This window comes from Dendroctonus ponderosae, unplaced genomic scaffold (assembly GCF_020466585.1).
Source record: "Dendroctonus ponderosae isolate FM_Combo_2020 unplaced genomic scaffold, Dpon_F_20191213v2 Dpon_F_20191213_11, whole genome shotgun sequence".
Taxonomy (NCBI): Eukaryota; Metazoa; Arthropoda; class Insecta; order Coleoptera; family Curculionidae; genus Dendroctonus; species Dendroctonus ponderosae.
The window spans coordinates 7,623,157-7,639,486 of record NW_026017213.1 but is presented as its reverse complement, the minus strand read 5'-3'; the positions used below and the strand labels follow the sequence as shown (position 1 = coordinate 7,639,486).

At 36.9% G+C, this 16,330-nt stretch overlaps 3 protein-coding genes and 1 long non-coding RNA gene across 5 annotated transcripts in view; 2 read left to right on the top strand and 2 right to left on the bottom strand.

Annotated features, from left to right (window-relative positions):
* Nucleotides 1–1,152, bottom strand: part of LOC109533146 (intraflagellar transport protein 80 homolog) — a gene marked incomplete in the record, with an annotated part of 3,917 nt that extends 2,765 nt beyond the window's left edge. Inside the window, 3 exon segments of the mRNA XM_048662506.1 lie at nt 125–231; nt 291–455; nt 797–1,152. Coding sequence (XP_048518463.1) covers nt 125–231; nt 291–455; nt 797–891 — 367 coding nt within the window.
* A 1,130-nt stretch (nt 1,153–2,282) lies between these two features.
* On the top strand, nt 2,283–5,863 carry LOC109533138 (propionyl-CoA carboxylase alpha chain, mitochondrial). Of its 2 annotated transcripts, none has more exons than XM_019898385.2 (9): nt 2,283–2,987; nt 3,058–3,231; nt 3,346–3,513; nt 3,597–3,844; nt 4,030–4,227; nt 4,279–4,611; nt 4,696–5,337; nt 5,397–5,584; nt 5,654–5,863. In XM_019898385.2, exons 1-9 carry the CDS (start codon nt 2,925–2,927, stop codon nt 5,770–5,772), a joined length of 2,133 nt encoding a protein of 710 aa, XP_019753944.2. In that variant the 5' UTR covers nt 2,283–2,924; the 3' UTR covers nt 5,773–5,863. The 2 variants fall into 2 exon arrangements, with proteins under 2 accessions (XP_019753944.2, XP_019753946.1); XM_019898387.2 differs by having other exon boundaries at nt 2,913–2,987; nt 3,043–3,231.
* Nucleotides 5,864–12,579: 6,716 nt separating this feature from the next.
* Nucleotides 12,580–13,647, bottom strand: LOC125502969. Its single transcript, XR_007280635.1, has 2 exons — nt 13,200–13,647; nt 12,580–12,743 (listed from the first exon to the last, which is right to left on the bottom strand). It is a non-coding gene; the product is annotated as an uncharacterized LOC125502969 (long non-coding RNA).
* A 141-nt stretch (nt 13,648–13,788) lies between these two features.
* Nucleotides 13,789–14,764, top strand: LOC109533149 (ATP-dependent Clp protease proteolytic subunit). Its single transcript, XM_019898399.2, has 2 exons — nt 13,789–14,289; nt 14,360–14,764. The coding sequence occupies exons 1-2, from the start codon at nt 13,872–13,874 to the stop codon at nt 14,722–14,724; spliced, it is 783 nt and encodes a 260-aa protein (XP_019753958.2). The 5' UTR covers nt 13,789–13,871; the 3' UTR covers nt 14,725–14,764.
* The last annotated feature ends 1,566 nt before the right edge of the window (nt 14,765–16,330 follow it).

Below are 16,330 nucleotides of genomic sequence, written 5' to 3'. Positions count from 1 at the left end.
TTTTCCAGAACGTTTAATGGCTGTCAAGAGTTTTTATGTGTTTTTACAGATACATTCAAATTACGCACACAGGACTTGTCAACAATGCTTAATAGTTGCTATAAAATGTTGACACTTTAATTACCTGTCAGCAGGCCAGTACCGTCATTGTTCCATTGTCCCACCAAAATGGCCCCTTTATGAGCATCTACACTTCGTTCGATTCTGCCGGATCGGTTCATTAGATGAAACCTGAAAAAATGGTGTTTTTTAAATATATTCAAATGGATGCGTTAAATAAGCAACCGTACTTTCCATCTGAAGATGTTATAAGAATTAGGACTCCATGCCGACCAAGACTGTTCTCATGTCTGGGTAGGAATTGTAGGTCGGTTGCAAATAGGTTTGGATCAAGCTGAGCTATTTTCGTGGGTTGAGTGGTGAATGTGGACCATGAACGAATTTGGTTATCCTCACTAAAATTTCAATGCAACAATGACTAGAGCTGAAAATTTAATCCAAATTTAATACGGACTCGTACCGTTTCCGTTTCCGGAGAAACAAAAAATAATAAATCAGTCATCCGTCACGATCCGAATGGAAAATTGCACTCAAATGGTATCGCAAATCGCATATTATAAATAGTTAAATTAATATAAGGAAAGAAATTCCTTCTTCCATAGGTTTCGTACCGATGGTAATTGTTAAGTATTTCTCGACTGTAGAGTGTCGTGGAAATACAACTTAACCGCCATGAAAGAAATTGTTACGTTCAACTAGCCAAATTATCAGTAGATTAAAAAATGAACACATTTACCTGATTAAGTACACTTCATCTGTTTTACTCCAGCCGACGCACGTCACCCGAATACCATTATCCAATTTTTGTCTAAGGGTCACTTTGAGCCTCATTTTGAAGAAACGAACAACAGAAAATAGAAAATACTTATTCTCTAAATAAATGTCAATTATTTGCCATATAAGCTTGTTGTTTCCTAATCGCTAGACGGTGGCTTGGTTTGTATCAAGTTCCGTGTCCTGAGGTTGTCATGGAAGTATGCGCGATACTCAATTATTTTCCATTTCAATTCAGAGCAAGTCTAGGGGGCTTGCAATTAAACGAATTCTCAATATCAACACAGTGCTAGTTGAGGGGAGACAAAGAATGTGTGTAGCAAATGCTTTTATCGCATCAAATTAATATGCCATATAGATTAAATCCGGTCTTCTGTAATTAGATTTATGTGGCAATCAAGTAGTATATAGATTTGCCCTTGTAAAAGTACATTGACAGCCAGAATATCGATTAATTAGTTCACTATTCGTCAACCATTTGTCGACATGAGTTCAGCTTTCGCAAAATACGACCAGCCTTGTCCAATAAAGAAAAAACACAAAACTGCAACAATCGCTTTATTGTTCGAAAATCCGCGCTTTCATCTGATGTGGTTTCCAATTTAGCTCCGGCTGGGTCCGATCCAATTACTAAACAATCCATTAGGACAAAAGGGACCAAGGTATTATATCCTGGAAAATATTCCGTGGTCAGAATAGCACCAGCGCCTCGCCATCTCCAGATTGGGAGGCCTCCTTAATCCCGCTTTAACAATGGCTGACGGAAAGTTAAGAGGGCAGCTTTAGTAGTTGGGCTACTGTTCAACGTGCCGATAACATTATGCACGATTTTACGAGTAAACAGTATAAAAGTTTTTGAATATTTTTTTGCGACAGCCTATGGTAACGCTTATTAACCTCAAGCATATGTTCAGCCTTTCCTTTATTCCACATCGCCCGGCTTATCCATAAATTACCCAGGTTACGTCCGGTTAGCAATAAATATCCATTAATAATAGCTACGTCTACACGTGGCTAATTGCAAACAAGCTCTCTTTGTCCTGAACAGTCCCATTAAGCCTCATCGGCCTGGAAGAGGTCCGGGTGGACGTCAAGCATTATGACGATGTCATGATTTTTAATTATGCATCGGACCTGGCTTCCATGAGTGACATGTAAATATACATCAAGATGATGTGCCTTTTAAACCGATATAGTCCATATCGTTCGATGAATTCTTGACTACAGGTTTTTAGGTTTTCACAAAATAAGGTCAGCACTTATTGTCACTAAGCGCGAGATAATTTAATCCGAAGCGAAGAGAAAAATACAAATCGTTAATCTCTTAAAAGCAGACATGCTGGCAATGTTTTGGCAAAATAGGAACCGCTGTTATAAATTTCAATAATGGCTATTTTTTAACACCATTCAGAAACTAAATTGTTATAGCCATTGTAATCAGGCTAACAGCTTCATTGTTTAGTTTCGTTTCGGTTTCTCTCGCCTCCACTAATCCCCAGCCACTATTAATCGAATTGGGACGACTGGTAGTTTAAGTGAAGTGGAATTTAAATAATTCAAATGCAGTAACATTGGATTCTTATTCAACTATTGAACAGCGTATGCCCAGAGCATGACGACAAATATGACCAGTTGATAAGGGTAAAGTAGCCATAACGGAAAATGGGCAAATTAAGTTATGCGTGTGAAATGCGAATTGTTTTACACGAAGGAATTTGCAAATGACCGGAAATTAAATTATTCAGATCCGATGTGTCAGAACTTTTGAGTTTATTCTTGTGTAGAAGACAGTGAATTTCAACTGAAATAACAACAAATGTTTCATTGTGACTTTAGTTTCAATCTTCTGAATTAAAAAATTGGTACCAGTTAGAACATTTTGCACTGAGAGAAAATAAACAAACGACAGTTGATAATAGTGCAACGATAATAATGAATAATCAGTGAACTTTCTGGAGAAAGCCCAAGTTCAGCACGGATGGTGAACTCGAGGAGATAACCTCGTGCTATGTTGATTAGGAATTGAAAATATCGACAGTATGACAAGTTTTACCAACAAAAATACATAATATATCCAAGTGCCCTGAAACATGTTGCCAAAGAGCCAACAAAATGTGTTTAAACACATCTGCTCGTGCTGTGATTGGACGCAGGTAGGCTGAAACGTCTAAGGCGCAAGCTTCAAATATATTTTTTTTTAATCCAAAGAAAAACATGTTGTAGAAATTCCAGCGCCGCTTTCAAATGAGAAGAGCCTGCAAGAGTAATGCAAGTGAACTCAGTATCCATAAAGTGCTAATAGCAAACCGAGGTGAAGTAGCATGCAGAATAATCCGCACCGCCAAGAGAATGGGTATAAAAACGGTAGCTGTATATTCAGTCGCTGATTCACAAGCGGTTAGTGTTTTTGTCGTATTTTTTCAATTAAGCACTGATCAGCTTTGTAGCAGTAATCCAAATTGACTAAGCGGATTTTCGAAGGTTTAACAATTGAATTAACAAATTTTTCAGGCGCACGTGCAACTGGCTGACGAGAGGGTCCTTATTGGACCTTCTTCAGCAATAAAATCATACTTAAGCATTCCAAACATTATGGAAGCGGTTCGTAAAACTGGAGCTGATGCTGTACATCCAGGATATGGCTTCTTGTCCGAGAATTCAGAATTTGCAACCGTTCTTGTAAGTAAGGCAGGACAAGGATTAAGATTAAGAGCCAACTCCGAAGTGACGCCGCTTTTATATATGGTGATTGTGCATTACAGGAATCAGAGAACGTCGTGTTTATAGGACCATCCGCCGATGTTATTTCCAGAATGGGCGATAAACTAGAGTCAAAGCGAACGGCACTGGCGGCCGGCGTGAATGTTATTCCTGGATTTGATGGCATCGTCACAGATGCAGATCATTGTATTCACATTGCAAGAGCCATCGAGTATCCTGTTATGATTAAGGCAGCTGCAGGTGGAGGTGGCAAGGGTATGAGAGTTGCCAGAAACGACCTAGAAGTAAGGTAGAATCACAGTTCCTGCGTTCAAAATAAGGCCAGGGCTAAAGAGGATAAACATTTGTACTTGGCACACCGGACACGGCGATTCTCAAAAATGTATCAACCACGAGTTTCCGCAGCTTGCTAATATCCAAGCCAACTTGGATCAGTTTCGTTGTCAATCAAAACTTGTCTTTTTGTTTTGTTAGGGAAGTCTTCCTACTCTGCATTCAAGAAGCGATCTCCAGTTTTGGAGATAATCGCATGTTGGTGGAGAGATACATAGATAATCCTCGACATATTGAGATCCAAATACTGGGAGATCGACACGGCCATGTTATTCACTTGAACGAACGAGAATGCAGCATTCAGCGTAGGAACCAGAAAGTAATCGAAGAAGCTCCAAGGTAGTGGGCGCGGCAGTTATAATGTGAGCTTCCAGTAGGAGTTATTTTCAGTGTACTTCTAGATGAAGGAAAAAGAGAAGACATGGGAAAGCAAGCAGTGGCGTTCTGCAAGCAATTGGGTTATTTCTCAGTCGGCACTGTTGAATTTCTGATGGACCGAGCCAAACAATTCTATTTTTTGGAAATGAACACCAGGCTGCAGGTGGAGCACCCAGTGACCGAATGTATAACTGGCATAGATCTGATTGAGGAAATGTTCAGAGTGGCAAATGGTTTTCAATTGAGAATGACTCAAGCTGATGTGAAAATAAATGGGTGGGCTATAGAAAGTAGGGTGTATGCAGAGGATCCTTATAGAAATTTCGGGTTGCCTTGCACTGGCAGGTAAGAGGCTTTAGTGACAAAATCTCTGAATTTTAAAATTTGTGGTCACAAATAGCGGCTTGGCATTTTACTTTTTACTTACAGGATTTACAAATATCAAGAACCTCAGCATCTATTAGGAGTGCGCTGTGACAGTGGCGTTAATGAAGGCAGCAAAATCAACATGCACTATGACCCGTTGATATCTAAGCTGATTTGTCATGCCAACACCCGAGAGGACGCCATTCAAAAGAGTATCGAAGCATTGGATTCTTACATAATAAGAGGAATCAGTCACAATATACCTATTTTGCGGGATATCCTGAGCCAACCCACATTTCACGAAGGTAGTATTAGCGCAAACTATTTGCCTGATACATATCCCGAGGGATTCAAAGGACTTAGCCTGAAGGAACGTGACAGAAGTCAACTGGTAGCTGTTGCGGCAGCCTTATTCGTTGCAAATGAGCTAAGGAGTCGCTCCTTGATCAATATTCCCAACTTCCAGATACGCGTAGAAGAGCAGGATAGCTGGCATTTGTTTATTAACTTCGACCAAGAACAGCTCCATGTAGACGTCTGCCAGACGAATGGCCAATTTCGAGTTGACATTGCGGGAAGCGCCACATTTTCCATAGACAAAAACGATATGAAATTGTCTGAGCTTATTATCAATCCAACAGTGGATGGCAAAACTCGCGTTTTCCAATTGCTCGCAAAGAGCGCTGGCGGTGAATATCAGATAATGTAGGAATAGACGTGAATCAAATGGTTTTCGCCCCGCCTATTACATCACACGGTTTCAGATACAAGGGCAACCTATACACTCTGTATATTCTCTCAAGAAAAGCTTCTAAATATCTGAGGCTAATGCCAAAAAAGCTGCACGAAGACCAGGTCAATGAAGTGCGAGCACCGATGTCGGGGCTGGTCAAGTCAGTATTATGCTCAGAAGGAGACTGGGTGATGAAAGGTCAAGAACTCTTGGTTATAGGTTGGTATATCTGATTCAGTAATCACACTGTCAAGTTATATTAACTAATGTTATTGTTTTATTTTTCAGAGGCAATGAAAATGCAAAATTTTCTGGTGGCTCCTTCGTATGCACATGTTAAAGACGTCATTGTAGATGTGGGAGATACAGTTCGAAACGGTGAGACTCTAATTCGATTAGATTGTTGACAATTTGTCTGTCTATTTGTAACTATTATTCTTATGCTTTCCTATGCTATATTGAATGGTTCAGATGATTAAAAATGTTTAATACTGAAAATGGCTCCTTAAACTCCGAAATTCATCGGTTGATTATTTAAAATACTACTGTTTGAAATATCCCGCTTTCACTGGACTGTCATGGTCGTTAAAAAAAACGTTTTCGGGGTAGATATACCCTATTTTATATACTATAATATAAAAATTGTACATGACTTCCTAAAGCTACTTAATAAATATTTCAAAGCTTGATTTCTGTTTCATATGGAAATTTCATCTTAATCTGGATTTCGTTTCGAGCTGCACAAACATTCTATTGACCTTTCGTTATTCACTACTGCACATTTGAAAAACTTTCTCCAGAGACGGAAAAGAGACATTAAATTTTTACGCTTTGGAACTGGTTCGTCYACAGACATGAAAAAATCGAACAATTTGATCTTTTTACTTTCTTATTTCATTTCCTCATTTGCTCTAGTGCAAATCTACTGCTAACTGCTAACTTTWGAAATGCTACTTTGCAAAATACCTCCATTACTCTAAGCATCAAAGGTATGAGTAATTTCCATATAAATTCCGTTGCGTCTAATGAAATTAGGAATCGCTAAGAAGCGGCACTTTGCTGCATGTGTTGCAGTAAACTAAACATGAAATGCAACTATTTACATGAAAATATCGTTCCGTACGGGAAAGTTTCTTCATCAGTGTACATTCGGCGTTAGCGACCCTCTGGTTTTGATTAAATTGGGACTTTGAAGCTAGAACGCGCTCATTTCTATAATGCATTTTAAAATGATATAATTTTGTTCGTTTGAGTGCATGCAGCCAAACATGTGCGTTCATGTTCACCAAATTGTCATTAAAACCATCCAGTCCATATATAAAACACATCCATTCTAACATTAAACAATTTATTGCTATCATTAGTACAAAGTTTAGAGTCTAAACTGCTCTTTTGTCGTCTGCACATACTCCGTCCGGGGCAATAAATAAACACTGAATAGTGTTAGATTAGGGCAGTTAGGCTGAAGTTGGGTAATTCAAAGATAGTGGTAGATTTAAATTTTCCAAGAATGGCTTTTGCAAAATCTAACTTTTCCTGCGATAACTTTAAATAGTTTCACCTGGCTTTGGATAATCCGGTAGCACATTTTGTTCATAGACACGAGAAGTGTGAGTGCGATTTGCTACATGCACCGGAACCTTTGTAAAAAAATTACTTTTGAACATTAACTATATATCTGGTTATTCACGTTCATCAAGCATTATAGATCTACTGGACTTATTATTATCAGTAAAACCGCATGATAAAATGTGAAGATTTACATGCAAACTCACTGCATATACTGTTCTCGTTTTCACATTGATTTCATTCCGAAACATTAAAAGTGATTCCTGTTCAGTGGCATCCTGAAAATTGCAAATTTTCCCAAAACTTCAAATGGTGTTTTCAGTATCCATTAAACAGCAGCAATATTCAGATAAATTTAATAATAAGCTCATGATGTTGACTTCGTTGCACATCTAAGGACTGCTACTGAATAAATTCATGAATCAATTGCTGAATGAAAATCAATTGTTTGCAAATAAATTCTATATCGTCCAGTCTTCTTATAAGCCTTATAAAATCGTTTTAGATCTATTATCTTGCCCCTCTTTGCTTCATTAACACCTCTCAAAGTTCTCAGTGAACTTAAAAACGAAACAGTCGTAATTCAAGCAGACATTGATGACATTCTAGTCGAACTACGCCACAAGTAACAATAAGGCTAAAATTCATTAAATCCATCTAACAATGGGCCTTTACTCCCCTTGCACTTGAAGCCCCCTACGTGAGACAGACACCCCTGCGGGGCAGGATAAAGTGCATAAAAAACCCCATTGCGGCAATTTAATAATGTTTCCGCTCGCACGCACCCTCCGGCTCGACGCCTGCTTAGTTCAATTTGATTTTGCTGACATTTTTCTTCAGTTTCAATTTTTGCGGAAGAAATATTCTAATCTGGCATGCTTAGAATGTGTCGGAGTTGGCCGGGCTAGGTAAGTAGCAGAAATTAAGATAGGTATGGTATAACCGATATTCCGATCTAATCATACTATGCTAAATTTGTTACATTTATGTGTGTAACACTGAAGAAACTGGCCGAACACCAGATTCACCCAAATATATGTATATGCATAAAACATCATTAATTAAAACGAATCAGAACATAGCTAGAACGGCGTGTCTCCAAATGCGCAAACACTAGCTAATAAAACTTTTCACTACTAAACTAACTCGAACTCCTTAAAACTTGGCACGACATTCGAGTTACGGAAGACTGTACAAATACAGGTATTAGGAACAACTTAATACAAGTTTACGTTAAATATGCCCGCTTGCAATCAGATAATGCTTATTGCGAATTAAAGTGATACGATGCCTGTTAATTATTTTAAAAACAATGGTATGCTCCAAACCATTTTAATGTAACTTTCACTAGCAAAATAAGTAATTAATGAATCGCAACTTACATGGGAATTTCCATGAGAGTAACATAATATTTTCAATTAATTATGAAAATGGAGTGTGTATTAAAATTATTAGGGCATCGTTAATTTGAACCATATAGCCTCCGGTTGGAATAAAAGTTTCACAAAGGAAATAAGAAACTTAAATAACTTGCTAAGGAACTGGAGCGCTGCCTTATATGCACTTGTAAAACTAAGTAAGTTTTGCGCAAGTTTTTGCTTCTTTTTCAGTTGAAGAATAATGGAGTCCTGTTAGTGTTGAAACATGAGTTGACTATTTTGTTCAGGAACTTCGTATAATTAAGACAGGCATTTTATATAAAATTTCGGTAATTTTTATTGTTCTTTTATTAGCCAGATTATGTAAGCCATTATGACAGTTGTAGAATACACTATTCGTATTAGTGTATTAGGAGTGTGCGTGTCACCTTTGTGCTGAAAATGTCTTTGGGAGCCTAACAAAGTGATGCATGTACAAGCAGTAGCTTCTACTTCATATACATACCAGCTAGTTCTTTTTACAGCCTTTGAAAAACATTGCATTCGAAAGCTTTAATTGTGAAAAGGTCTACCAAAACTAGATAAATGTTCAAGTGCTGTTCTTCAAGTCAAATGCCGGACGGAAATAGCGTGCGTTCGATTTATTTTTCATTGTACAGTTTGACCAGGGATCAGTAAAAAACACATCACAAACTCGGCTCTTGAAAAGTGTAAATGTAACCGCAAATCAAATCAGAGCCTTTAATTGGCGATAACAACTTTTAAGTAAATTGCTTTGTATTAGAAGGTCTACTTCAGAGGGAGAGAAGGAAAGGGAGCGGGACTTAAAAGATTAGTTTGCGTGGAAATCAGATTAAATACATATAGACGGAAAGAGGCAATCAATGAACAAATTAAACTTTCTAAGCATACACTGATTAAACTTTTAATCTTTTGGGCGGTTTTGTTTGGATCGGAATCGCTCGACTGCAACAAATTCCTCAATACCGCTAAGCTTTCAGCGGGTTTTTTCTAGAGTTAAATTCACTTTGCCCAGCTACGGATAAAGTACAGCTGTCTGAGCATTCCAAGCAATTTACTTTTGTGCTTGAATGATATTCCGTTCTGTTAATCGTCACAAACCTATCCTCAATAACATGCATCTCGTAGAATAAATATGGGAGCTTCCTAATACAAATCGCTTCGCTCGGGCTGTAGATTAAAATTTTTCGTACGCCAGGGCGTATTAAAAACCTGAAGTTTTACGGAAACTTTCCAAATGTAACTATGAAACTATCTCATATCGTAAGGAATAAAAGATTTATACCGTTTTAAAAATTTTAGTATAATTTATCTTGGGATCCTAGAATACATTTTCTTCAGCTGAAAACTTTAATTCAATATTGTTGGAAGATGCAATTTGAAGTAGGACAAATAAAGCAGACTTTTCTTGTCAAAATATAGGCGTGTCTGTAATAATATGTTTTCTGGTTGCCTCGCTCATTCCCTACTTTATTAGCACAATCAATTTATGCTTGTCCGAAACGAAAACGTTCCAGTAATCGTCCCAGCAACCATTTTCTGCAAATAGACGTGACACAAATCAATATACGTGTCGTATTATGAAGGGCTGACCGATCCGCACTCACATCTCGTCATGGACCTTCAGGGTCTCACAAGACAGGGGAACTTTAAATCATATAGTCAGCGCTAATTTGGTCTTGCAACAGGGTTTTCAATTTCTAAAAGACTTTGGAATCATCACGGATAGTCTGGACTAGGGCTCGGAATCAAACTTGAATAATTCGAGAATTCGAATATTCGAATATTCAAAAGACGAATAATTATGTGTAGTCATAACTCAAATATCTGAATATTCGAATACTCGAATACTCGAATACACCAACATTATCAAACTCACAAGGTGCAAATATCTTTATATGCACTTTGTATACTTTCATAAAATAAATGATTCATATTCTACAAGCATTTAAACAAATATCAATATATTTACAAGCAAATGAAAATAATAATTTACTTTCCTGCAAATAAATATAAAATTACGTCACTGTGTTCTGGTGATTGGCCGAATATTCGAATTTCAGATATTAAAAAACTATGAGCCCTATTCTGAACCTTCATAGCGAAAGGAATTTGTTTCAATACGATGCAACTATGTCGAAATTTACTGCACCATCTACTACAACCAAATAAAAACGAATTAATTTCTCAATCTCTATATATATAAAAATGAATATATGTCTGTTTGCCTGTCCATAAAAACTCCAAATTTAACCATGATAGCACCGAGCTACAAGGCTGAAATTCTGTATGTTTCTTCGTTTATTGGAGAGTAACTTCCTGGCATAATAACTCTTTTAGTTTTTGCCTCTCGGATGAGATCCATGGGAATGTTCTAGAAAAATTGCACACGTAACTACAGGTCAACGTGGGCTCCGCCACGGGTCGCTCCCCTTGTATTATATAAATACATCTGATGAGTAATTTGCAAACGACATTTGAATATTATTTCTATCCATTTTTTTTTAATAGAGCGTAGATAACCCAATCTAATGTACGCGTCGGAAAATCAGCAGCTATGTGGAGGTCATTTCGCATCGCTGGGTGCTCTTTATGCCACTTAAATGCAAAAAAAGATCACAAAGAATGTGGCGGAGCGTAACGCACACAAGTCATTTGTGACTAAATTGAGCCGTGTTTTTCTGTCGTTCGAACGCAAGAGAATTGCCAGGAGGCTGGAGGAAAGCCGGTTATTTTTCCACAACGGAAAAATAGAATTATCATAAAGCGATTATTTTTTATTTTTCATCCGTGGCACCGCTACCTACGGTTGAACGGTACATTTAACAATTGTGATTTCTTTCCTCTTTTTTCCTAAAGATTTATTCATATGAATCCCAGTTTTGGTGTTTTCATGCTTGATGAGAGGACTGAATTTGACATAGATGTGTGAACAACGTGCAACGTGCTCTGCCAAGTTATACTTGTAAACCTAGTACAATCCAAAGACAGGAAACACTAGAGAAGAAGAAAGAAGAAATTAATTTGAGTAGCGCAAAACTGTTATTTACTGGAATAAAACTGGAAGTATTTATTCGTTTAAAATGCCTATTTGCGAAAGAATCGTAACATGCAGCAACAAAGACATTATTTCCTTTACACTGTTTTACGTCAAACAAAACCAACTACACATGAATGGGACTGCATATCCACAGAAAATCGTCGCATTTTTGCCATCATTACGACTCAGATATGATTACGCTACAGGCCTTTCCGGACTTTGCAATGCCTTTCCCCATTATGGGTCACGTGCAGCACGCCATACGCAATTAGTTTTATTATATTCTGACAATGTTACAACTTTGAGCGCCTCTAAATACACAATCCGCCTCAAGCAATGCCGATTTCACGGCTGCTCTCGTTAGTTTCACTTGAACTAGATTGTATGGATATCGTTGTGGCTCCCGCAAAAAATAAAAAGGTATTAACTGCTTAGTTATATGTGCAGAGGGTACTGCTTATGAAATCCTTCCCATCAAAAGTCAAGTCCATTATTCCGATTAGTCTGTATCGCTGCAGTTAAACAGATTAAATTGGAGAACGCTCCAGAACCACAAAACTTTTTCCAAGTAATGAGTTGTTTATGATTAAATAAATCTATAACTTATTTTATTAATGGTAATAATAGGTTATTCTTTCGTCGATCATAATTCAAAATACGAGTCTCCAAAATGAACGAATCAATCTATCCGCTTCTAAATCGAGGACGTTTTAGCTGCTCGTCCTCGCTCCGATACGATCTTTTAATTAGACTATAAAAATGTTAATTAGTTATTCATTTGTCGCCTTTTATTTAGTAGTCAGCTCGCGCTTGGATGACATCCACCATTGAAGTAATTTCTATTAACACTTTTGAGGATTTAGCTAGTGGGCTTCGAGTTCATGGCACAATTGTGTCAGTTTTAAAATTTTAGTAACACATGGGTTTTCAAATGATTGGATTGAAAATTGCTGAAAATGGCAAACGGTGTGGAATTAAGAAATCTAAGGTCGATCCAGGAAACTGTTTCCCACCAACTTGCAGATCGAAAATTGACTCAAACTGCTTATTTGAATATTTAGTCAAAAGTTTCCTTTTATGATTCTTGATTAGGCCATTCAGAGCTTTATCGTATGTACATGTCGAATTTAAATTAGCTTAATGGTTGATTCGATAGATTTTGAGCCATGACATTCTTCTTATACTGTTAAACTTAGAAAAATTGGTTAAAAAATATGCATTTTATTAATGATTTTACATGCATTGCATTTCCCATTTGATTATAATTAAACGACAGTCATACGGTCGTATAGTATGATGAGTAAGAAACGTCTCGCACTAACCAAATTATTCACTAGGGCTACAGCTAGTGGTATTTCCTTTTCTTCTGCTAAAAATCATTTTTTAAGATGTGTATGGTTTTTTTTCAACACATAGCTTTTGAGTCTAGAGTCGCTTCTATATGCAAATATAGAGTGTTTGAGTCTATAATAAATAACTTAAAGTTGATGATATCTAAAGAAAGTGTGTACATAGAATATGTACATAGAACTTTTTCGAATGAAAATTCTAAATTCAATTAATAACTAAAGAAAACTCCGTTTTAAGAAACTCATTAATGAAACCGCAATCATACATTCGTAAAGTATGCTATAAAGTAGAGAAAATTACCAATTAAAATTTCGATCATGAAATACAAAATGTTACTCGTTTGTACTAATTATAGGGTAGAAATCCAATGTCCAAGTGTGTGGTGAAAGATCGTACGAGTGTCGAAATGTCGTACTAATTATAGTGAATATGCAGCTTGTATTTTTCTGTTATTAGAGATAGTAGATGCATTTACCAATTTAACTGGTACTTTTCCTCGTGCAAACAAAATATTTCTTGTATGCTACTTTGTATTTCAGAACTGCAGCAATAATTGTAATGTGCGAAGAGATACTGTCTTAAAGATTTGCTTTCATGCCTCTCTAGAAGACTGGCCGAGTGCCATAAATAAAGTGTCTAAACTTCACAATTTTTTCTAAATGTACCAGTAGCTGGTTTTCAATTCAATCGTGTCAGAATATCGGTGAATATTTATGGTAACTAGTAATGGGTATGAAAAAGGCTGTTCACTTGACATAAGCTATTTTCTTCTTAACGAAGCATTTTTCAAGCTTGCTGGAAATTTATCAATTAATTGCATATAACATCTCGATTTAAATGCGCACCGCAAATAGCTAATTGTTTATATCAAGCAACTGATGGCGTGTTTTGGATGAAAATTTGCTCAAAACTGAACACGCCAATTTTGTATAATACATTTTATAACAAAATTATTATTATAAAATGTATAACACAACTGTTTCTTTATGAGTTTCAATTTTCGATGTTCAAACTTCTCTATAAATTTTTTTCTTCTGTCATTTTTCTTAATTGACAATAATCAATTTGATCTGTTGTCAATATGAGTTGTCTTGTTGAATTCTGTCAAATTTTCTCAGAGTAAAACCGTTGAAAGTCAAGACGAAGCATGTCTCAAGCAGTTTTAGCCGCTTGCTCAAAATTGTTTCTGGTTAGTGGATTCAACCGTGGATCCTTGCACAACATGGCAACTTTTCCCTTCCATCATGTCCCCATCGTCATTGAGCAATCTGGAAAGGGCGAACGAGCCTTTGACATTTATTCGCGTCTCCTGAAGGAGCGAATTATTTGCCTGATGGGCCCCATAAACGACGTCACTAGCTCCATCGCCATAGCTCAGCTGCTCTATCTGCAGTCTGAATCTACCTCTAAACCAATTCACATGTACATAAATTCACCTGGTGGAGTAATAACTTCGGGTCTAGGAATTTACGATACGATGCAATACATCATGCCTCCGATATCCACATGGTGTGTTGGTCAATGCTGTAGCATGGCGTCTTTACTATTAGCAGCCGGCACAAAAGGTAACACACAGCCTTAACAACAGCACTTGCAGTTTGGTAAATGAAAATTGAAATCATGTAATTCGTTCAGGTATGAGAAATTCGCTGCCCAATGCCCGGATTATGATTCATCAGCCTTCGGGTGGCGTAACGGGACAAGCCACAGACATCAAAATCCAAGCCGAAGAGATACTCAAGCTAAAGCAGCAAATCAATCAACTGTATGAAAAGCACACCAGCATGCCTTTAGAGAAGGTGGAGATCAGTCTGGAGCGGGACACTTTTATGACTCCGAAGGAGGCAATGGAGTTCGGTTTAATTGATCACGTACTTTCACGACCTCCAAAAAGTGAACAGACAACACCCTTAATTAATATTTCGAAAGTCACTCCAGTAAAGAAGGTTGGCGGTGGTGTTCGAGCATCTACTGTTGATTTAAGTCCCAACGCAAAATAAATGTTAACTTTTCTCGATTAAAACAAAACTTCAAATCAGCCGTTAAGAAGGTTTTAGTGCGTTCGAATTTCCTTTAATTAAACACAGCCTGGAACACCTAAAATGTGTTGTCGATAAAAGCTTAACATCCAGTTACAAGTAGATAATATCAGTGTACCAAAAAAATATTTTGGGAGAATAGGTGAAGGATTACTACATTTCCTGGCAAATTTAAAAGTATGACTGAGGTTAGATGTTTGGTGCTTCCTTCACTAAATTTCAGCATTCTTGATCCAAGTATTCAAAGTGGCATAATTTATCCCTTTCGATTCTGCTCAGTACTTACTTCTGTATTGTACTTATATAACAACTTTCTTGACGTAATGACAATCTTGAAATGAAGTTTGCCCGCGGTGTGATGTATATGAAAACAAAATTTAAGTGGCACGTCTTGCAGCAGGCTGTTCTGCAAATGCGAAATATCTGTGTTTTGTGTTAAGGATTTTTCTCAGGCACGACGCAATTTATCGCTAGTAAAATTTGGCGTTATCGTAAAACTTAATATTGAATAGTGTTTACGAGCCGACTCAGTAGGCGAATCCATTTTGTATCTGAATCGGAAAAACTGTATCTTTATGGCTTCGCATCTTTTGCCACGACAAACGCTTTAAATCATTATTTAAAAACATTTTGGCTGAACGCTATGTATCGAAGAAATTCAATTTTGCATGTGAAGATACTCAACTTTAACACGAATACAGGCAGTATGCATATTTGATAGCAATAATTTTAATGGGTTTACCTCGATTATTTATACCGTTATGTGCAAGAAAAATGTATAAGTATATGGTTTGAATACTTTCAAACATTACAAAAAGCAACCTAAGTAACTCATACAACTTGTCCACATAGAACTGTAACAATGTCGTTTCGCGATAAAACTTCTTAACGTAGACCATTCCATTTCTCTAAGTCGATATATTGACGAGCCCGAGTACTTAAACGACTTACTGATCAATAAAGGTCCAATTACGATAGTGAAACTGGCCCTCTTATAATGTTGTGCAAATTCTAAAGTTCTTGGGTCCGTTTCCGTACCCTAGATATCTGCGTTCTCGATGGTCGTTACCAGCATCGTTTTGAATGAAAATAAAAAAGGTTTCTTGGTGCCATGTAATAATAAAAGTGAAATGTTTGTTTAAATTATGGTATTTTTTCTTTAGCAAAGTAATTGCTATATAGAATAGCATTTCTGAGAGAGAGGGACAATTATTCTGTTATAAAATCTTGTGTACTCCAGTTAAACACAAATAGACCACCCCATATCACAATAAACAACACCCGTTTGACTCAATCACCCAACGTGTCACACAAAGTCACAGTGGGTTGCTCCCAACGGGTGCTAAAGATAACAACTCATTTTCTATTTACATAGACTACCAGCAGAAAGGCCATAAGGGTGCCTTTTTTTATGAAATATCATAAATTAAAAAAATGATGACAAGATGGAACGTTCTATTGTTTGTTCTTTATATTTTTAGGCCCATTATTTTTATATGACATCTGCTTTATTTTGTTTTTTACATCAGTTACAAAGAAATATTGGATGTGTTTTAATTTTGTATTT